Source organism: Oryzias melastigma, linkage group LG17 (genome assembly GCF_002922805.2).
Source record: "Oryzias melastigma strain HK-1 linkage group LG17, ASM292280v2, whole genome shotgun sequence".
NCBI lineage: Eukaryota > Metazoa > Chordata > Actinopteri > Beloniformes > Adrianichthyidae > Oryzias > Oryzias melastigma.
The window spans coordinates 25,588,184-25,612,356 of NC_050528.1; the positions used below are offsets into that span (position 1 = coordinate 25,588,184).

Sequence of the window (24,173 nt, forward strand, 5' to 3'; positions counted from 1 at the left end):
CATCTCCTCGGATGGTAATTTCATCCTGCTATAATTGAATGCCAGAAAAATTGTAAATTTGCCAAAACTTTCTGTCAAACACTCGTGACTTTTGTTTTTTGACACATCTGACAGCTCAGTTTGTCATGAATCTTCGTACGTGTGAGACACCACTTCAGATGTACTGGTACATGCTGTCGAGAGACCAAAAAACTAAAAGATAAAACACTTTATCTTTGTATTTCAGACACATCTGATCATATAAACCGCCATAAAAAGGTATATTTTCCTTTTAGGAAAAGGTTCTAAATTAATTCATTACTTTTTGGCAACTCACAATAACAAAAAGATTGAAGAGAAGTCAAAGAGAATGAACCAAGAAGCTTTTTGGCCACATGACACACTGGAACAATAAATCGCCACCTGGAACAAGAAGTACACCACATAAGAAAGCTTCTAATGCACACACACAACTATCACACACACCCAGGTCCATAAATCTAAACTGTGTCTGAACACAAAAAGCTGTTACGCCACCTAAACAAATTTCATCTTTCTTCTCTGTTCTTCTGCCCACATTCACACGATGATCCGTTCGGTGACAAACAGTATCACAGCCTTCCTGCCGTCCACACAAGTGTGCTGCCGCATCACAGAACGCATGACTTCTAGAGGAGAAGGTGGCTGCTTTGGTTTGCATCCAACCTCCAACGCCTCCCCCATCAATTAATCAGCAGAGGTATTTTTAAAGCAACTTGTGCTGGAACTTGATGGAATGTTTAAAAATGCATCGAGTGCCAAAGTGGTAAAGCTGCAGCTAGGGAGGCTTATGGCAGGAGCAGCAAAGAAAAGGAAGAAAATGTGGGGGGAGAAGAAACGCAAATGGGCGACGAGAGGGAAAAACACAAAGAAAAAGAAGAAAAAGGTAGAAACAATCGGCGTTGGTGCCGCAAAACCTGTGAAATGCTGATTAGAGACCGGCAGAAACCAGTGAAAGAAAGAAGATGATGAGTGTGAGAACATAAGACTGATAGGATATTTTTAAAGGAGCTATTTTTGGAAATTGCCCTTGGGGTAAACTGGGTAAAGCATGTGTAGATGGATATTAAACCAAGATTTGGCACATAGGATTGGACCAAAAAATACCTACAGTCCTTCATCTGCTGTAGTTAAGCCAAATTCCACTGAACAATAAAACATAAAAACATTTATCTCATTACAGAGAAGAGACTTTTGAAGCCCTCTCTTCCAAATCCATCGAGGGGTTTGTTTCGGGCTGACATCCAGCCTCCATACTTTGTGTTTGAGGAGAGCAAGCAGCGAGAGCTTGATTGGAGCGAATTCCCAGGTTTCGTCAGATCTCCCTGTTACATGGCGCACAGGTTTTCTTCCATCTGTTTCCTCCCATAGATGGGCTTCTGATTCTGCACTCCAGGTGCAGTGTGGGCAGCGTGCATCAGTCTAAATACACACATACATAATGCACAATCACACCCCACCTGATTGGACAGCACACAAAGCTGGCAAAAGCAAAGAAAAATGCCTCATTGGAAACCTGCGCACCAACTGTTTAAGTCCTACTCTGACGCTGTCCAGACGAGAATCTGATGTATGACACGACACGAGATTGATACCTTGTTTGTCTTCCCCCTCATCATCATTCTGTGAGAGCCAAGCATTTACAAGAGTCTGAGTGCTTTGAAGATGATCAGATCTCCTCCAAGCTACGCTCAGACCACCCTCTGCAATATGTGTTCAAGATCCAACTTTCAAAGAAAAGTCTGTGTAAATATGTGTGTTTTCGGGCTTCTACGTTCAAAACTCTCACATTCACACATCCCTAAGAAAGTCTCTACACAAGCATCTGACTGCTTTCAGGCTCTACATGCAAAACATGTGTCCATTACATACGTGTTGAAAGTGAAACCATGTTGAACTTTGACCAGTCGACGTGGATTTGGTAGTAACATTTGGATGATGTCCCTTTCAATTAATGGAAGTGTCAACAGTTGAAAATTGATCCTGAAGGAGAAATTAATAATTGCAGTTTCTGCCTTGCTAGCATTATAGGACACCACGTCTTCCATGTATTGTACCTACACACTGCTGATGCAACAAACACATTTCCCAGGCGGATCAATAAAGTCTATTTATGTTTATTGTTTTGTATTGTGTTGTCTTGTCATATTGTGTGGCGCATCTTGTGGTGTTTTATCTTTTCTTATTGTATCTCATCCTCTCTTATCATATAGTCTGGTATTGTATGAAATTGTATGATATCGTATCTTATCTTGGCTGGTATTGTCCTGTCATATTGTATCGTATCAGCGCTGGTACTGGTACTGGTATGGTATGGTATGGATTTGGTATGGTATGGTACGGTACAGAACAGCACGGCATGACACAGAATGATACGGTATGGTATTGGTATGGTCTGATATGGTACAGTACTGTATGGTATGGCATGGCTTGGTATTGGTATGGTATTGGTATTGGTACGGTACGGTGCGGTACAGCACGGCATGGCACGATACAGCACGGAACGGTGTGGTATTGTATGGTCTGGTATGGTACAGTACCATATGGCATGACATGGTATTGGTCTGGACTGGTTTGGTCTGGTCTGGTATGGCATGGCATGGCATTGGTCTGGTCTGGGCTGGTCTAGTTTGGTCTGATCTGGTCTGGTCTGGTCTGGTCTGGTATGGTATCGTATGGTATGGCATGGCATGGCATGGCATTGGTCTGGTCTGGTCTGGTCTGGTATGGTACAATACTGTATGGTATGGCATGGCATGGAATTGGTAATGGTACGGTACAGCACGACATGGAACGACACAACACGGTACGGTTTGGTACGGTATTGGTACAATCCAGCATTCATGACTATCTAATTAAGTTTAAGCTCTCTTTATCCTTGTGTTGTTTATTTATTTCAATGTAACCTGAAGTTATGATACCAACAAAGGGCAGGGTTGTTAAGGCCTTTTTGGATTTAGTTACAAAAAATGATCCATTATCCTCAAGTTTAATCATTTGTTTGAGGCTTCCACAGAGCAGTTTTATCCCTTAACATTAGCTTTAGTTTGAGTGTTCACACTCTTTCATAACTCTTCAACCAGTTACGCAATTAACGTAATTCCAGCTTATTCTTCGAAGGGGAAATGCAGCATATGTTTGATGGTTGCACAATCAGTCAGGTAATTCTGTCACAGAGAAAAGTGGATTTGCGCCATTATGCATCACTTCCTGATTGTAATGTGTTACATGTCAAAGCTGATGTGAAAAGCCGCTTTTCTCCACAACAGAGTCAGCTGATTTACATTGACCAATGGTCAAAGAGTTACTGTATGTCAAAGAGCGTGTGGTATTTAAATGTGAAATCTCTAATGTTAAGACTGATGTGATGAGTGGGTTTCACAAACATTTAGTATAGATTTGGACAAAGACTCACCGGGAAGTAGAGCAGTAATGCTCCAAACAAGATGACTTCCAGCAAAATGAGTCCAGATGTGCGGATGCTCTGTTAGGAAGGACAAACAGAAAATCATCAATTAATGACTGGAAAGACTGATTATTTATCGACCAAAAGGTTAAAGCAGCCTGAAAAAATGATCAAGGGCAAACTACATATCACCGTGAACTAGACGAGGTGGAATTAAAAGACCAAGATTGATAGCAGCATGCTAAATCTTTAATATTGCTCCTTTTTGGCAAATTTAATGCTCATCTCCTTTACTCTCTTGGATGACCTGAATTCTTTGGACTCAAAAAAGCTAACATCTACATACCCATCATTGTAATTTGGCATCATTAATTGTTAACAATAGGATCTAAATTACTTAAGTGCATTTTAGTGGATACAAATGTGAGTTATATATTAAAACAATAATTGCTTTGGTTTCCCTAAAACGGAAATAAAAGCCAAACTCATTAGTGATGCATTTGATGACCGGAAGAACTTTACTACAGTTTTTTCCCCTTTTTTTATTTAAATAAAATGCTCAGACATTGGTAAAGTAAGAAGACATAGAGCAATTGTACTCGAGAGTAGTTTACTTGTACTTTATTAAATTTTGAAAAAGGTAAAAATCATTAAAACAGTACTAAACAGTAATAAGTTTAAACTGTTTTTTTGTGAATTTTCACAGGACAAAATGACTCGCAACATAATCAATGTAATTTTTTAAGATGAAAAAAAATGAATTTATTCTACTTATCTTGATTTTTTTTTTACATTTTTTAGTATGTGAGCCTCTGTCTATTAGAGAATTTTTAAATAACTTTGTAAAATCTATAATCATTTGTGGCACTGAAGGATGGTGAGAGAGCATGATAAGCTCCAATTCAGTTACAGCTGGTTTTAAAGAACCCTCTGACCTTTCACGAAACCAAAGCTTGATCCTCAAAAGAGCTTCTCTGATTCTGTCAAGAGCTTTTGAAGCTTTTTTTTTTCATAAAAGTGATTAGTGATAATAATCGACTGAATTTGAGTTCTACAGTTTAATTCCTCGTCAGGTCTTTGAATGTGAAGGTATTAAAACACAGTTACTAGAGCTTTGATTGGAGACCTAAAGTGGGATTTATTATGGCAAGGACCATATTGTTTAATGCCCGCCACATGCTCGAAAGTCTCCAAAATTTGCAAACGGCTAGTACCCGTGAAAAATGAATTTTGGGCATAGTGAATGACCCACCCCCCCTAAGATGATGACATCACCGCGAGCAAAACCGTAAAAGAAAAAAAAAATGAATGGGTCAAAAATCACTTATGGAGCCAAAACACACAAACAAAACCAAGACACACATGACTTGTCTGCCATTTTGCAGCAAACTGTGAGATTCGTCTGTTTTCACATTTTCACACAAAATGGGAAAACCACACTTCTATTCGTGAGATTTTCTCAAAACTATACAAACGTGCTGCCAGTTTAAGTCTACAACCACCACAGAAGTTTCTTTGACCTTGGAAAGAGGCCGCCATCTTTAATTTTTGTTAATCTTTAAGTACCTTTAGTGCCAGTTACAAAGGAAAACTCGTCCTAGAAATTTTCATAAATTTTCTTGTAACTTCTTGAGCATTATTGGTAAACTACTGTTGGAAAAAAAATCTTGCAATCAGAAGTTGCTGATTTTGAACGCTGCGCGTGTGACGATTTCAAAATTGTTTCGATTTTAGCTAGCTTGCTCATTTTTTTTATTAGAATATCGTAAAAAGGGCATCTATGAGTTCTCTGGCTCACGCGGAACGGAACAATATAACATGCGATATGACAATGTTAAAATTGTGAGCGTGGTAAACCCAAAACTGTCGCCAAAAAAAACCTGCTGACTCAGCAAAAAATTTTATTTGACGAAAAAAAAGTTAGAATTCACTAACAAAACCTATATACATGTGTCAAGGATATCCAAAAGAATTTTTAAAATCATAATGAGATGGCCATATGGCTTAGCAGCCATTTTGTGGCAAAATTTGAGATTTGGCATTGTCACACAATGGTTTCACAAAATTTTACACACATGGTGCTAGCTTCAGTCTACAATGATGCCTTGAATTTTGTTGACCTTTAACCTCAGGAAGAGGCCACCATACTTTTTTTTTTTTTAAACTTTAGTACCAGCTAAAAATGAAAACTCGTTTTGGGGAATTTTTTCAATCATTTCCTAAATTCTCAGGCGTCATTGGGAAGCAATTGGGATAAAAATGTGGTAATTTCAAGTTGTAGATTTTGACCGGCGTGCACCTGACGAGTTCGCAAATGTGGCGTTCTCCTATTACATTTTTATCGGAAAATTGTGAACATTTATGCCTAAACCCCTGGCTAGAGCTGAGCGAAATCATATAACACATGATATGAGCATATTAGAAATGTGGGCGTGGTTTGCAAAAAACCTCTGTTGCTGAGGAAATCCATAAGTTTACTTTTGCAGATTCTTCTAAAACTCATGTTGATCTCCCCAGGCAAATGGTGGCTCATAGAGATGGGTGGCGAGGTCGCTCTGGCTTTAATACTATTTTAAACCCCTTCACATGCTGATAAAACATTGAGACACGTCTAAAACAAAACCTGTTTCTCCTTTTAGTAAAGTCATAAGTCGGAAACTATCATTTTTACAAAAACAAAAACCTTACCTTGTTTCTCCTTAAGTGGTACACCACCACCATACTCGCCAAGTTCATCATCATGCAGAGACCCTGGAAGGAGGCCACGGCGATCCGCAGAGCGCCATCTTCTTGCACCAGGCAGGGCGTGTCATCCTGGCAGTAGGGGCAGCCCTCCCGGCATGGCAGACACCGGCTGGACACGTCGGAGGCCTCGTCCCTGTTGGAGTCCTGCTCCTTACCTGAAGATGGGGGCACGTTGTCCTTACACTTCAACCAATGAGCACAAGCTTCACTCAGCGGACCACAAGTGTGAGATAGTAGCTATTCAAGAACTATCAACACATTTAATCAGCATTTAGCAGAACCACACTGATTTATGAACTGTTTGAAAGATAAGAGATCATCAGTCCTGTAAATGAAAATACTTTAGCGAGGCTAAAACATTTATCTAAGCTGATGACCTGACCATGTGGAGAGGAGTATCAATTATTCTTGGCCTGCTCACTTCATTCAACTTTACTGCTTCTCTACAAGCTCTTAAAACCATCAAATAATGTTTTACACTTTGGCACTGTGCTCACAATTTGCATAAGTCATTTGACTGAAACCGAACTTCACGGAATTCCCTAAGAATATAAAACACAGTTTTACATTAACACTCAGGGCTCAGACGGTGTGCGGACACATTCATTACAGCCTGTTTGGCCTCAGATGAAAGAAGCACTGAGAGACAAAGAGCAGGAAATGATTTGAGAGTCAAGCGGGGAGTAAGTGGCAGATTGTTAAACTCATCGATGATGTAAGAAATTACACTTAAAGATGTTTATTTTAGCATCTACCAAACACAGAAAAAAGGAATTCATCATTTAAAAAGTTGGTTTCAGATTTTTTTTCTTTTTTGTTTATGATTTTACCTGATTCATAAAGTAATAAAGAATATGTGAACCTTCGTCATAATGATCACAGTTTTTTTTCATGTCCCCAGAATTTACACAAATGTAGGGGAAAAAGTTTGTAGGATTAATGCTCCCAAAGACTGGAGTAATCTAAATGCGTCCTTGTACTTTAAGTTTGTCAAAGTCAAGGCCGGGGGGCCAGATCTGGCCCTCTAGGTAAGTATATTCGGCCCTCCAGATCCTTTTATTGTTATTAATTACCCAATGTTATCTTGCGCTTATTTCTAATTGTATATTTTTGACAAAGTATTTTTTTATGGAGAGTAAAATATTGAAAGTTATTTAAGATATAAATTGATTTATTCTGTAATAATATTATTGCCTGTTTTATTCATAGTAATGTTAAAAAGTTACAATTTTAAAGTTTTAAAAATGTTGTTTATAGTGTGTTCGATGAATGTTCAGCCCACAACCTAAGGTGTGTTTTGGATTTTGGACCCCTGTATTATTGAGTTTGACACCCCTGTTTTACATCCTATGTTTTTGGTCTATTTTAAGTCTTCCCACTGCTCTTTTAATTATGGTTGTGCAGTTTTTAAGCCAGAATCAAAAAACGTGTCATTTCCTAGGACATAGTTTCTGTAGAGCGGCAGGAATTCATCAGAAGTTTGCCTTTGAGTTGTGGGCGGGACTGTAGGCGCAGAGTAAGCCTGCCTTCATTTCCCATCATGCCTTTGTTTACATTCTCTCCAGCTAGCTTACAGCCCCTCACAACCCAAAGGTTTATTACAGGAGGAAAACAAATCTGCACCTGATTCACCATGATTTAAATGAATAAATAGGAAATGAAGTTTTAATATTATTATTTTTTTTTTTTATAAATGCCTATCATCATTAGAAAAATGCTGCAGAATCATGTTAAAAGCAGGATTTTCATTGGATTGGGTCTTTAGCATCATTCAGGAGTACTCTTTCAATACTTACAATCTCCATGTTTTTGTTTCTATGATCATACATTATGTGAAAATGAATTATTTTTAATTACTATATTTATGCATCAGTTATATTATGTGTTTTTCCTGGGATGAGGTGTAAAAAATGAAGAGCTGTTGTGTATATGTTGTTTTGATGCTTTTATATTATATCTGTGACAGTGACACAACAGAATGGAAAACAAAAGGAAGGACAAAAAGTAAATTCTTCATTTTTATTTTTTTTTTTATTTTGGAGGATTATTTTAAGGGTTGCCACAGCGAATCATCCTCCTCCACCCAATCCTCTGCATCATGCTTGCTCACACCAACCACCCTCATGTCCTCCTTCACTACACCCATTATCTTCTGTTAGCCCTTCTTATTACCAACTGTCTCTCCTCTAAATGTGTCCAAACCATCTCAGTCTGCTTCCCTCTATCCACCCATAAAACTTCAAACATGAGCTGTTCATCTGATGGATTCATTCCCAATCTTATCAAGATTAAACTTAACAAAGCAAATAATTTGAGGGTTTTCACAAGATTTCATTTAAAATATTGATTTTGTTATTTTTGTAATGCCTAAAGAATCTTGCATTGATGATTTCTTAATCTTTGTCAATAATAATACTAGCGCTATATTTTTGTGAATAATTTTTTTTGTGCGATTAATGATGATGACCTGTAATGAATGGATCTAATTAATCTATTTTAATCTAACATAATAATTGTTTTCATTAGCCTCATTTTGAGGTGTTTTTATTTAAATATGGATTTATGATTTTTTTTTTTATTTTATATAGCAGTATTCCAACCTTTACTTTACACCACCTAGGGGTTTTTTTTTTTAAACAATTAGGAAAGAAAAAATAACGCTACAGCTTTCTTTACACTGAAAAAAAATGTTTCTTTACACTCAAAAATGTTGGACCAATTAACAAAAGCTCTGCAGTTTGTTCCATACAATTTAAATTTTGTTTTCATCAAATGAAGCTTTTGGGTTGATGGATTACTCAACTCAAAAATGTAATTTGATAAAATCTAAAACTTTTAAATGCAACAAATTACAGAGCTTCTGTTAATTAATCGAACGTTTCACTTTTTATAGTGTATTTATAGCGTAATTTTTCAAAAATAATAATCAAAAATAATAACTACAGACTACTTTTTAATACCACAATATACATGTTGACATGCCTTATTCCACAGCTTACCGTCCCATACAATCAGCCCTCCATGTACCTAATTAATAAATTAATTGGTGATAAAGCCTGACAAACACATCATCAAGCGTTTTCCCTGACATAATTGATGATGGTTGTGGCATTGTTTTTTTGTTAGTTCTCTTAAGAACTACAAAGTCGCACATTGATGATGTCACAGCAACCTCATAGCGCACAATGTAGTAAAAAGTTGGACCCTTGTTTTTTATATGTGAGGATACAACAACATTAGATGAACACAATAAAAATATTAATAATAATTAATTTGTCTGTGATTAATCAACTTTAGAATCACTTGCACTCTGCATGAAGGTTTTATAAATAACTCTTTGTTGGAACGAGCTTTTTAATTTGCAAAAAGGACACAATCTATTTTTCAAACACATCACCTAAATGATTTCCCCCCCATACCCTAAACATCTGTGTCTCTGTTTTAATCTGTAATTTCCAAACCTGCATAAAGAATACAAGTTGAGGAAGAGTGAAATGAGGGTCAGAGGCAACGGTTACCCTTTCTGAACTGCAGTGATTTTTAATGAGCTGGTCTGCATGGAGCTTGGAAAATGATCACTTTCCACAGCGAGTCTCTTGACTGCAGGCTTCATCACGCTGCATTACAATAAAGCTCCAGCTTAGCATATTAACTTCCCTGGGGTGTAGTATTGTTGGAATCCGGACTGAGAACCTCTGCAGCTGCCTGATTATCTTGCTCATCAGGCCCAAGCTTTTGCTGCCCGAGGACACCAAAGCACCTTCAGTCAAGGTGTCAGAGCACAGCCGTTTCAGTCTAAAACGCAAGCAGGTTTATTTTACAAAACACTTAAGCTCTGTGTCCACTGTTTTATTTTATCTTCACTTCTGTTTGAAGTCTGTTTCTGCATGGTGCATAGCTTTGTAATCATAAGAACAGTCTTTTGTTGGCATGAAAATATCAATATTGCACAAACAGGAAATGCATTCAAAGAATATCAAAGGAAATGTGTAGCTGTCAGCTGCACAGAAGTCGTTTCCTTCCTTCTTTAGCAGAAATTCTTCATTTTTCTTCTATTTTTCTGATGTTTAACTTCCTGTACGATATAACTTCAAAATACAACAAGATTTGAAACCTACTTTTAAAGCCATTGAGCGCCACTCTGCTCGGGTGATAAAATCCTCTCCTGCATTGACACTTGTACTTGTCCAGCACGAATCCGTGTCCACCGATCGGAATGCACTGGAAGAATAAAATGACAGACAAGTGGAAATGTCAACAACTATATAAGATTTTTTAGCACCTGAAATCTGATTTGCTTTCTACAGAAAGATCAAAGGTTGCACAGTAGAAATTCAGCATTATACTTTTTGTGAAATTATATTTAAAAAAAAGTTTTAAAGATCTACAAAAAAATGTGGTTTTACTTTCTAATAAACATCCAGCTCCTCATCAAAGAAAACATTTAGTGTTAATTAAATTGAAGTTGGGTAACAAAAAAACATGCAAAAATGAAAGAAAAGCTTTAGTTTGAAGACCCACTTCAATCATCTTTAAACTCTTATAAAAGTGGTCTTTTACTTATAATGGTGATGTTTTTTAGCCAAAATCCTGTCTTTTCAAGAACATAGTTTCTGCAGAGTGGCAGCAGTTCATTAGAGATTCACTTCTGAGTTGTGGGCGAGACAAATGTTGTGAGGCAACCCCGCCCCCCTTACCCCTCCAAATTGTAGAGATTAGCAGGGATATTGTGGCCGAGCAAGCTTTTTTCCATGTCACAAATAAACTCTTTTTAAATGACATTTCTTTAACAATTTCAATAAAAAAATAAGAAATGCAATTTTAAGCTTAGTTTTCTTCATCAGAAAAATTCCACAAGAACATAACAAAATAAAACCACTTTTTATCACTCTAGTGTTGCTTTAATGTAAAGTCTAGGATCAATATGATATTTTCATAAAAATATCTTGGTTTTCTCTGAATATTTATGGTTCTCTGAATATTTATGGTGCTACACTATGGTCTAACCATTAAGGGTTTGTTACAGAGTAGAGTTCAGAAGACAGAGTTATTGTTGAAGGTCAGATGCCAACTTCACTATCAACACATGATTTAGATTAATCTCTCTTTTTCACAGCCAGACAGTCCCATCAGCAAAGTTTTAATAGTAAGCCATAGAAATCTCTTTGGAGTGGCCTGCTGATTCAAATCCACCAAACAAGGCCAGACACAAGATCCAACCAGCAAAGCCAAAGTTATCAGCACCACTTACAGAACACGAACACGCAGAAACACTCAGTTTTGAAACCAAAAACTTTTATTTCTCTGGTCATCCTATTTTGTGAATCAAACATTTTGCCTGTGACAAAAATTTCAGAGATTGTCAAATACAACTCCTTATGTTCAAAGAACCACTCCAATGAAAGCATTTAACACGATCTTGTGGCAATTTTCTCATGATGGAGGACATATATAAAGAAAATTAAGATTAAAATTGCATTTCTAATTATTACTTCATTAATATTGTTTTGAATCAGAGGGAAATAAAAGAAATGTATTTGAGAAAAGCTTGTAAATGTACAAATTACTACAGCAAGCCACAAGCTCCCTGCTCCACTCTGATGCATTAAATTACCAGATCCATGTACATCCTAGTGTTCCTCGCCCGAGCAGGCACCTAGCAGAAGAGGAGGTAAACAAATAGATGATGGGAAAGGGGGCAGGCTTATTCTGCACAGACTCACCCACAACTCAGAAAAAGCACTTTTACAATAGTTTTAATGGGTAACCAAACACTAAATCAATTTTTTTTGGCTGTTGACCTCTTTTAAAATGCTGCCCTTGCCACAGTTTTAACAATTTCAAATAAACACTTAATTCCTGAAATTATAGTCCAAAACTGTCTGTGTGCTGCCCCCTACAGGTTGAAATTAGGTATTACGACTGAATTTTGTGATTGGTCACATTGTGGTAAGTCACATGTCATTTCGGAAGTTTCCCGTCATCATGCTCTTAAGCTCCAGTATAAAGCCCCGCCCATCTTTGATTCTGTAACGGTCGGTCGTTATTGTGCTAGCTTTAGCATGGCTCATAGGTGTTTAGCAGTTGTTAAAAATCTACTGGCTTGCACAACTTTACATTTGACTTGGCAGTAAGGCAACAGAGGTTTAGTGCAATTGGCATTGAATTCAGGGAACTCCATCCTGGTGAGGAGAAATGCAAAAAATGTTTTACTTGGCTTAATACGCTAGCCTTTATAAGCTTATGATCCTAGCATCATTTTGCCACTGAGACACGGGTCCCCTCCAGTCTGGACCATGAGCGTTTGTTTGCCCAGGTGGAGGTGGAGGAGAAAAATCCTCAACCTCCACAGAAAGTCCTGTGGAAATCATTTTGCTCGGTGTCACTCTATCCTGAGGATGCAGAGTGACGACATTGCCTCAAGACAACCTCAATGTCACTGTCAATCCCAAATCCAAACCAAACCTCCCCCGCTCAGCCTGACCCTTATTTTGCATTTTTCAAATCTGGGCTGAGAGTGGAGTCAGCCTCCAACTGTCCTGTTGTGTTACCCTTTAAAAGATGATTGAAGGGGCTTTTAAAGAACTGGATGACTGAACTATTTTTTTTCCTTTTGGCTCAAAGGTACGAGTTAAATAATTGTTTTCCTTACATAAAACCCCAAGACAAAGAAAATTGAGTATAGGAAAAAAAAGGTTTAAATAAGAAACGTTCTTATCCCGTTGGCAGATTTTTTTCTAAAACAGCTTATCTGGATTTAAAAAGATTTCACTCATTTCTAGATGGGTTGTTTTTGCTCTATACATCTGCAAAGTACATTTCCATAAACATTTACATTTCCTCCCTTCTTTGACAAAGAACTCTAATGATAATAGTGACACTAACATGAATAAGTATGAATGCACTGGTGATTATGCTCTTTGTCAGGCTGATTCCAGTGTTTGGACTCCTTTAATGAAGTTGTTATTGATTCTCCCACATCCTCTACCATCTTTGCTGCAGCGAGAAACAGCAGACGTCCCACTTTAAAAAATACTCCCAGCATCAGGGGAAATCACACGGCTTTGCCAAGTTACAGGGAAACTAATTAATATCTAAATTCAGATTTAAGGTTTCCTTGCAGAATTTAAGTGTCCCTTTTCAAATTTCAGCTCCATTCTTTAACTGTGGAAAATGCATAGACGAGCGGGGCCATCTGGAGATGAGACACACTTAAACACACGCACCCAAGCGCCAACTGGGAAAGAGTCGTGTCTGCGTGCACACTTGTACTAAATAAAGCTGAGATGAAATTCACATGAATCTTCATGAATAGTGCATTGCATTGCTTAGTGAAAACTGCTGTCTCCTTGGGATCAGCTTCTGTGAACAGAAGAAGGACTGTTTTTATATCCCTTCAAACAGTCACAGTTGAGCATAAAAGCAAAAATGTGTTTACAAAAAATGATTTTTATTTTTTGTTTCGCACTCAGCTAATTGAGTAGTATATTATTTCTAATGTGGATACTCCACGAGGATGAACAGATCTTTTTGCTTTAATAGGAAAGGTCACAAAAGACATTTTAGCAGCACTACCCAACCTCTGTCCTCGAGCTCACCACCCTTCCCTAGTTTATGGTTCTCTCTGCAATTTGCTGACTCAGGTGTCTCTTCTAACTGAATACACCTGATCCAGGTAATCAACAGTAAAAAGTGCAGAAAGAGTTGGAAAATAAGCAGGCGAGGTGCTATATCTTGGTGAACATGTTATTTTAAATAGAAAGAGAATCTCCAGCGTGGGTTGAGCAGAGAGTGGCAGAGAGGAGATTCTTTTTATTTGTTTTTTTATTGTTTACTAGCACTTGTCCGACACCTACAGTTGGAAGATGCTTGGCGCAAAATGTCAAAGTAGTGCAAATCCCAAAAATCTTTTCTTTCACAGCTCTATTCCGATATATAAAAGACATTGGTCCAATCCGAATTATTACCTTCTCCTTTCCCCTTCGCTTAGCCCTCCAAACGGAGAGTTATGAAAGACATAGTGTCTCATTTTGCGGGGGTCACTTTCATCGATGTCGTCACCAATAATCACCGGTCCGCTAGCATTAGTGCAGAGCTTCCAGTACTTTAATATACTTAACAACAGCAGTAGTATGACTTTTAAAAGGTCATGCTTCAGCAAAAAGTCATTAATTACATTTAAATGTAACGTCTGTGTTTCAAAGCGCACCCACATGAAGAAAATCACTTCTCGGCCCAGCGCGGTTTACCCTTGCGAAGGAGGACTTTATATCCCTTTGCTTGGAGGGTCGAATTTAAAAAATGCATTTCCCAGACTTGCACTGAAACTGCCCCTTCAAATGGAGGGGAAGGGAGAAGAGAAGAATTCAGATTGGACTTACTGTAACTCTTAAACAATTTACATAATTCCAGTGAATTCTGAAATGAAAAAAAGCGGCTTTCTGCTGCTTATCTCCACTTCAGAATAAATGGTTAAAAGCAAATTAAAAAAATGTGTTATTTAGGTGTCGACATCTCCAGTGTTAAAGGATTAAAATATGGTGGTGTGACCATCAAACAGCGACAAAATCAGTGAAATCCCACATGTGCGTTAACTTACTTAAACATTTTTATTTTACCTTTAAAAAAATACCTACACAACTAAAGTTTCACAAATTTATTCTTGGCTTTTGAATTTAATATGACAATTTTGGGGAGTTTTTTTATTAGTTTTTTGTGTAGCAGCAATTAACTAAAAAAGAAAAATACAAAAATAAAATAAATTTAAAAACCAATACTGATATAAATGTTTTTTTTTTTTAATATCTAGTTGGTTTTCCAAAAAATAGATGCAGAGAAACATTTAGTTAATTGCAAGACAAACAGTTTGGTTTTGGTTTTTTTTAGGAAAAAGTAATGCAGGATAAAAAAGTTTGACTTGGTCTTGCAGGGCCTGTACTCGATTCATTCAGTAGCTTTGTGAAAAATAGGATATTGGTGAAAAATCTTTTTTTATATTTTGTTGAGAGGTATTATCTTAAACCAACACATTTTTCACCTTCCAAGAGGCATTTCAGAACTATTTCAAGTGCACAACACAGGTGTGATGGAGAAAACACAAACACCACTCCTGTGATGGATTTGGTCTATGAAACCTTAATTAATGTCACCGAGCATCTCTGAACTGCATCACAAGCACACGGCCCGGTGCGTTCTCCTTCACCTGTGAGGCATTTTCCATAGCAAAAATTATAATCGCCCCTGAGGTAACACACAAACACATCTAAATCAGAGAGTTTAGTGATGTCAAGACGAGGCTGGCTCTTTCTCACCCAGCCTGAACGGGCTATGAAACGGTGGTTTGACATGTCTAAGGCTGATGGATCACTTTCATCAGACTGCACGGTGAAAGTGAGAAAGCCTTTTACTACTCCAGTGTAAGCAGTGGTGGGCTTTTAATTTGACTTTTATCTGTTTCACTTGGCTGCCAGACACAATGCATTCAAACTTAAACATTTTTTAAAGGATATTTAGTTTAAGATTATTTATAAAAATGCTTGTTTGGAAATAGTGAATATGGCATTCTTCAGTTACTTCAAAGAGATGCTGATTACTCGGCAGGAGTAAGTCAAAACCATGAACTATAGAGGAACTGACTGAGGAGGAGAAAGCGTTCTTGAACACAACACGTGTCCTTGATCTTTTTTGAGGGGGCAACATCTGATCATCTCACGGCAGGAGCACTCAAATCTCCCTTTAGATATGTTTCAAGTGCTTGCGTACATCTGCATTGTGGTCTCAAGACGTTTTTTTTTTCTGAAAACAACCAGCAATCAAATTTAATTTATTATAAATACATGCATATTTATGTGCATAAGACCCAGTGTTCCTGAACATCTTGGATGCATTCCAGCCTTTCAAAGTCTTAGTCTAGTCGATAAGCCTTATGCACTCACCAAAAGAGGATCGCAACACAGGCAGAGAACCACAAACAGTCATGAATTGATTGTTAAAGTTAGTCAGTGATGCAGTTTGTACTGTTAAACACACTTGATAAGTGCACCCATTTTGAAATACAGTAAGAAAATGAGTAAAAACAGATTCAACACATGCACTTGTCACCCATAGACTGAGCCTTTAAAGCAACAGCCCCCTTATCTCACAGTTTATTATATAGACTCTGAATAATTTATTCAGATAAGAAAAAAAAAATTGTGATCAAAACATTAGATTGATGAGGCTAAAAAGGGGTTACTTTTAGGATTGTTCTCCAAAACGAATGAGCAGGTAATTCTTGAGACCACGTTCACACGTTTATTTAGTTCTCTTTTCGACTTTAAACTGAGCACAGAAAGTGGCCTGAAAATGTCACGAAGTTACAGCAGCTGCTCGTTGAAAAGGTGGTATTGCTAGAAATAAGCTCTAATAAGGAGGAAACATGAACATGAAGAGGAAAACTAGACAGCCTTGCTAGTTCTCTGACTGTCTTGTATTATAAAAAAAACTGTAAAATCTCTCTATAAGCACAATTTACTGAGAAAACACTATTTTCCATTACAGAGATTGGCATGTCTTAAAGACCCTCTTTAATCATTATTTGATCTATTTTAAAAGCGCTTCTAGGGGTTTTTAATTATGATTATGTCATTTTTGGGGCAAAATTAACAAACACGTCCTTTTATAGGACATATTTTCTGCTGTAGTTCACTTTAAATTTACAAAGTAAGCTTCCCTCATTTCCCATCATCCTTTTTTTTTACCCCCAACTGTAACACCTATATGTCACTTCACAAGCTGATTCATGATGATTTGAATAAAGAAATACTCAGAAATGCAATTTTAACCTTAATTACTTTTATATACCCGGTATGTCCTCCACCGTGAGAAAAATGCCACAAAAACATGTTAAAAACACCAAAAGATAATTTTTCTCTAAGTGGATCTTTAGAGCCTCATTTTCACTGAGCAGTCCGGCACAGTAGGAGTAGTACAGGACAGTCCTGTTAATTCACTGTAGAACGCTAACGTGTCATTGGAGGTGAATGGAGGTTATCCAGCAGCTTGTCTTTTTCTTGCTTTACTTTTTGTACATTGGGTTTAACAGGAATTTAATTTTGTTTGAAAGAGGATTGCGGGCAGCTAAGAAGAATACGACCTTAAAGAGGAAAACGAAATCGCTAGCTTAGCGCTATACTACTGGTGCTTTCTCATGTCGTCATCACTTTCTGCCAATCAGAGGTCAGTGATTGGCAGAAATCTATGGACCTACAACGGATGGGGGCCTTGAAGAAGTGGGTCGGAACTGTTTAATGGTGCATTCACACCGTACAGATTCATGCGGTTTCAGCGTTAAATCAATGGTACAGATGCAAATTGTTGGTGGGATTTGAGCGATGATCGCGGCATGATGCTCTGACACAAATTGGACAGCAGAGCCAAAATGTAACCCTTCCGCTCTCCTTAGCTTCTAATTAACAATGGAAACGCTCAAAATATCGGACCATACCAAACTAGACCCCTTAGTGAAAACAAGGTTTAAGAGGGTTTGCCATAACTTCAGATTTTCTTAGTCTAAGGACACAACCTTTTAGACTTTTTGGGATTTTTTTTTTTTTTTTAATTACATTTTTGTCTGAATTCTTGTTGAGTAAATTAAGCAATTTCTCTACTAGAGTACAATGGTGATTATAACAGTCCCTTTACAGTTTGGTTTGTGGCAACAAAACCACAACATTTCACCAAAACCCACATCACTTGATACACTTACTCAGATAAGATATTCTCTCTGCAACCCAACACCGTCTACTCTCTATAAACAAACATCATTCCAAGAATTGTTATGATTAACATTCCGAAAATGCATCCTCATATATTTTAAATGGCATAATTTTCTTTTTTTGGTTTTCTTGTGATGAAGTCAGATTTAAAAAATGAATTTATAAAAAAAAGGAAAAAGCTGTGAACACGATACCATGATAGAAGTTGGCAAGATAGGAAAAAAAAGGCAGCCAGAGACAGCACTTAGCGTTCCTCAGAGATCTATAAATACTCTGAAAGCATTAAACCCTAAAAGCATTACAATCACTCTGTCCCCTGGGTGGGAAGCCGCCTGCTGTTTGTTCAGACGACTATAACAGCCACTGAAAGCCTGAAGACAGAAGACCTTGGACGTGTCTGGAATTTCTCCGTCAGTCCGAGACCTGCCAATATTGGTAGATAATCTGATATTCATTAGCATATTTAATGTATGAACTAAGATTAAAGCCAAAAAAAGCAGTTTTTGTTCAAGGATGGAACCTGATGAGGCAACAGCAGAAATCCAGCTAAAGATTTGTTTAAAATTACAGACTTGAGGGAAGCCTCATTTAGTATTTTCCTACTTAAGAGATAGACCCTTTGGGTTTCCTGCACATACAAGTGGGTGGGTAGCCCCCTTGCTTGTAAAATAGGCTCAACTGAGAGGCTTTGCAGCTGAAATCAACACCTGCTGCAGACTTGAGAGTTTTCGTCATTTTGCTGCAGGCAGTAGATTGAGGGGGAGAGCTGTGTTTGTGTGCGGAGGATGAAACCACTTCGTCAAATGCCCCCTATGTTCTCCCCAATCCTTGAGGCATCCTTGACTTTCAGCTAACCTCCAGCATCTCAAACATGTCACTTGCATAATTGCAGATAAAATTCCAAGAACTAAGCCTGGGCTCTGGCACTATGCCGCCAACTGAGTCTTTGTTAAACGATTAGCCGTAAAGGGAATTTAGCGATGCTCGCTTCAGGGCACGGAGCATAAATAAAGATTATATTCCATCCCTTGAAGCCCTCACAAAACTTAACATCAGTGACACGAGTGACCCCCTGATTACAAATTTATTTGCAGATTACTAAATTTTGATGACATTTGTTTATTTTTCTTTTTAAAGATAAAAAAAAGTTTAAATGTTGTTCTCACTAATTCAAAACTCTCCAGTATATTTTATTGCCAGCATTTTGGTCTTTAGAGAATGCTTGTCAGGTCACTTTAATAAAATCTGCATCCTTTCGTTTTCATCCCTTAACTCAGAATCAGTCAGCAGTGACACTGCACAAACACTTTAAGACTCACTCCAGTTCACATGATGGAAGACATATACAAAGGTATTTAAGATTAAACTGCATTTCTGAGTTTTTTTTTTTTATTATTTAAATCGGGATGAATCAGGAGCAGAAAAAAAATGCAGTTTGAAAATGCTCTCTTTTGTGTCATAGCAATGGAAATGGGGGGGCTAAAGTCTCCCTTCTCTGCTCTATTCTGATGCATCCACTTACAGACAATTAGATCTATGTGTGTTTTAGTTTTCCTCATCTGAGTTGGTATCTGGCTAAAACTGTACAGCTGGCTAGCTCCAATATTTTTTGCTATTTTTCATACACCACTAATTTATCTTGTAAGGGTTTGTAAGCTAGCAGGACAATGTAAACAAAGGGATGATGGGATACCAGTGGAGGCTCACTTTTGCATCAACAGTCCCGCCCACATTTCAGAGGTGACTCTTCGATGAACGACTACCATGTTGCACAAACTTCGTCCAAGAAAACAGCACAGGTTTTTGGATTTTGCCTAAAAAAGGCATCATAATTATTAAAAGACTACTGGGGATGCTTTTCCAACAACTTAATACAGGATTGGAGTGGGACTTCTGAACTGAAAGACTGCAGATGTGAACGTCTCCTCAAACGGAAGATTTTGTGGAAACAATAGAGAGTCTGAGTCTGCCTCTCTTTGAAAAAAATAGGAGCAATAGTGGGCTTCCTGGTGAAATCTGTGAAAGTCTCCAATGATACCAACAAGTTATTTTTTATTTTTTTTTAATTTAACCTTTATTTTACCAGGAAATCCCATTGAAATTAGATCTCGTTTTTAAGGGAGATCTTGAAAGACCTTCTAAATTTGCCACTAGTTTGTATTTTACAGTGGTTGTGGAGTCTGAATTATCAACACTTTTTTTTAAAATGTTTTATCATTAGTTTATTTTTAGAAGGTGTTATGTACATGTCTGTGACTTTATCATTTTTGTCTTTGAGTCTGATCAACAATTTTCAATTAACTGCCAACAAACAATATAAAAAAAAGATTTACAAACAAACATGCTTAAATCTATACTGCAGGACAGATCAGGAATATGTCCAATCAATGAGAGCTAGTCCTGTGTAAAACCATGACATTCTAATTGTTGGCTATTAAAGAGCATCTCTCATAAAAAGCTATTTTTAAATGAAAAGTCACTTAAATTATTTTTTAAAAAAGCATTTGAGTTGTGCAGAATTGTGCCATCTGCCTCTCAGTTCAAGGATATTACAAAATGTTCTATATGGCTCACCGAACAATAAGGCACATTGTCAACGAATGGTCTGTTTTTGAATTTGTCATATATAAGATGCACCAAACTATAAGGCACATAAAGCAAGACAAAGGAGTCTGAGATAAGTCAATTCAATTTTTGTTATGTATTCCGATATCACAAAAGAATTGCCTCATAGGGCTTCACGCCAGTACTTTTACAGAAGCAGAAGATTAGTCATAAAATATAAACAATAGCTAAAAATGAACAGACTTAACAAAACTGGTTATCCCTGAGTTTAGACCCTCCTTCTCAGTCAGGAAAAACTCCTAAAAAATTTGATTCAGGAAATAAAAAAGAAACCTCGAGGAGGTCCACATGAGTCCCATATTATTAACTGCGTTCACAGTAGCTTTAGTTCTTGTACCATGCTACACTTTAGCCAAGTCAGAAGCATTACCATATTCAAAACACGCAATTTGCACAAAAACACAGACAGACTGATGCCACTGAAAGAAACATGAATGTGACTAACCTGAATCTCGACCTTTTTAGTAATGGGGAAAAAAACAGACTGCTAGCGTAAAAGAAATCCTACTGTGACTTTGCAAACTCATTAAAAAACAGACTGATACTGCTGAAACAAATGTTATTGTAACTTTGCTAACTCCCAACCTTGTTAGCAACATATTGAAAAGAGACTGATACCCCTAAAACAAACGTTACTGTGACGTCGCTATCTCCAAACTTTGTTAGCAACACATAAATACAGACGGATGCTGCTAACAGAAACGTTATGTGACTTTGCTAACCCCCAACCTTGTTAGCAGCATACAAGCAACATACTTATTTCGCTAACAAAAATGGTAAAGTGATTACAGAAACTCCCAACCTTGTTAATAACATGTAAAAAAATAAAAATAAAATAAACATACTAATAAGACTAAAACAAATGTTACTGTGACTACGAAAACTCCCAACCTAGCTAAGAACATATTGAAAACAGATTGATACGGCTAAAAGAAACGTTACTGTGATTTTGCTAACTCCTAACCTTCTCAGCAACATGTGAAAACAAAATAATAAAATAAAAAAAAATAAATAAAATACAGTTTCAAACTGTTGTTTCTGTGACTATGCTAACTGAAAACTGTTAGCATAGTCACATAAGCATACGCATATTCAAAATAGCCAACCAAACTTTTCGACAGAGCACCTTGTACCTCACAAAATTGCTTTAAAATCAGTAAATACAACGGAATTGATCCATTTATCAGGCACTCTGTTTTTTGTTTTTTCCTACCTTATGTTAGTCTCAAATACAGAAGAAAATAGATCTCTCACCCCAGAGCAAGCTTCTAAATTCCAGGTATTGTGATGGAATTTGCAAAATTCAATACAGCTCTTAACGTGAATAATAACAGGGTTATATGAGATGATGGAAGAAAACTTAATTAGGCACACAAATGTACTGTCTTGTGGTGCAAAGATTTATGTAAACATTTGAGTCTCTAATTGCGTTCCTCCAAGCAGAACAAAACAGAGGGAGAAGGGTGGAACAGAAAAATCGAGCAGAGGAGGTTCTGGTTTGTGGTTAACCGATCCTGTATCTCAATTACTCCAGCTCCTATACAGTCTTATTTTGCAGATTTGAGGCAGCAGAGGGTCACATCTAATCACATTCAGGGAAAACATGAACTCCCTGAAATCGGAAGCTGAGCTACAATCATTTCAACGTAAGCAGTAAAACACAAAAGCTAAACTCACCAATCTGATGTACAGAGACGAAAACAGCATCAAGCGGTTTAGAATATCCAAAGGTAGATATGTCTCATATCATTTTGAGTTTATTTCACAAGTTAAAGTGACAAAACTGAGAGGATGATGTCCTGACAGATGTGATGATTAAACCATAGAAAGTGTTGCTCAGAGGAGAGGGTGAAAAAAATAAACAGAGGAAAAAGACAAGAAACAGAGATAGGGAGACATTTAGGAGGATAAAACATGGAAATAGAATTTGAAAAAAAGAAGAGGAAGAAAAGTAGATGAATGAGAAGAGAAAGCCCAGAGGGCAGGCAGAGGGGTAACCCTCTTTGGCTGTCACAGCATTTTACACTCATTAGAAGAGCTCTGCCTTTGAAGCCCTTTCTCTCCAGCAGCTCCCTTCTCAGTATAAAACCACGTACAGGCAAATACATGTAGACCTGCTTCACACAGATCCATGTCTGCTCTGAAAAATACACGGCAAGAAAGAATAATAAAAAAAAAAAAACATTGCACATGCCCGCTAAAAAGAATCTAAAAACAAATCACCCACACGAATCATCATTCTCAAGTCTTGTCTAATTATATAAGCAGCGGCTCCTTATGTAAGATGCTTCCCCTACGACTGAATATCCATAATGCATGAGGTCTTGTATTTGGTTCATGGTGACACATCCTACCTTCCTGCAAAGCCTCGCTGTATCTGGGGAGACGAGTAAAACGACCAGTACGACAGAAAACCAGAGTGATAAAAAAGTCAGAAAAAGTTTCCAACAGTGCTTCAGTTTGACATTTATCGTAAAATAAAAGGTTGAACAAGTTACCCTGAGAAATGGAACAGTAATAAATATTTTAAAAATATTAAGAATAGATCAAATGGCTGCAACAGCACCACGGAGAGCTCCGGGTATGCTTAGTTCAATCAAATACAAAAATATTTTCTAATTTGGAGAAACATAACAGAGAATCTGGTCATTTCACTTGACTATTTTTTAGTTTCTGCAAAAGAAACAAAAAATTTCTGGTTTTTCATACCACCCACGTTCACCTTTTTTAATGAAATTCAGCTTGAATTTGTTGTAGGCACCATGTTTTGTTGGATGTTTCCTGAATTCATTTTGGAAAAACTTCAAATCAAATCAGGACAGAGAATTGTACTCTTATCCAATTGTTTATTAAAGATCTGAAGATTAAAGGTCAGCCTTTATCATGTTTTTAACATGTAAACACATTAAAACGGGAGCGTTTTCTCTTTTGATCACATTTAATGGAGCAAAAATCTCTTTAGACCAACAAAAATAGAAAAGAAAATATGTCAGATCAAAAGCAAGCAGCTTATGGGTGAAACTAAAGTGGGAAAAAAATCACAAGAACTGTGAAGCAAAACCAGGAAGCTGTTGATGGTGAAAGCCATGGATATTGGTTTGTTTGGGGATGATAAAAAGCCACTTTTGCAGCTCTGTGTGGTCATCTGAATTTTTAAGGAAATCATATTACCAAGCCGTGGTACTTGGCAAAGTTAGGAAAGTATGGAGAGAAATTAGACTCACTTGGATTTGTGCGTGCATAATTCTTGATTTGTGCGTAAATTAGGATTTGTGCATAAATTTGGATTTGTGCGTGGGTAGCACTTGATTTGTGTGTAACTTTAGATTTGTGCATGCCTAATTCTTGATTTATTACTCACATAATACGTTTTGTGTATAAGTAAAAAAAATATGAAATAAAAAAAATACAAAATGCAATTTACGTACGCACACATTAAGATTACAACAGCTTGGAACTACGTACACACTCAAATCTTTAAAAAACATCCACAAATCCCTTGTTACGCACACACGAAGCCAAAGTTACGCACGGATCTACTGTGAGACTCTTTTCACGTCTCACAAATTCGTCCGTAAGTGCTGCGTTTAAGTACTAGTGGAATGCTCGGTCATTAGAGTTCC

At 37.2% G+C, this 24,173-nt stretch overlaps 1 protein-coding gene across 1 annotated transcript in view; it reads right to left on the minus strand.

The window, feature by feature from the left end:
* Nucleotides 1–24,173, minus strand: part of gpr158b (G protein-coupled receptor 158b) — an 83,846-nt gene that overhangs the window by 34,843 nt on the left and 24,830 nt on the right. The window contains exons 3-5 of the mRNA XM_024273930.2: nt 10,288–10,390; nt 6,113–6,324; nt 3,434–3,502 (exon numbers count right to left, since the gene is read on the minus strand). Of these exons, the coding sequence (XP_024129698.1) occupies nt 3,434–3,502; nt 6,113–6,324; nt 10,288–10,390 (384 nt within the window). The remainder of the gene's footprint in view (nt 1–3,433; nt 3,503–6,112; nt 6,325–10,287; nt 10,391–24,173) is intronic.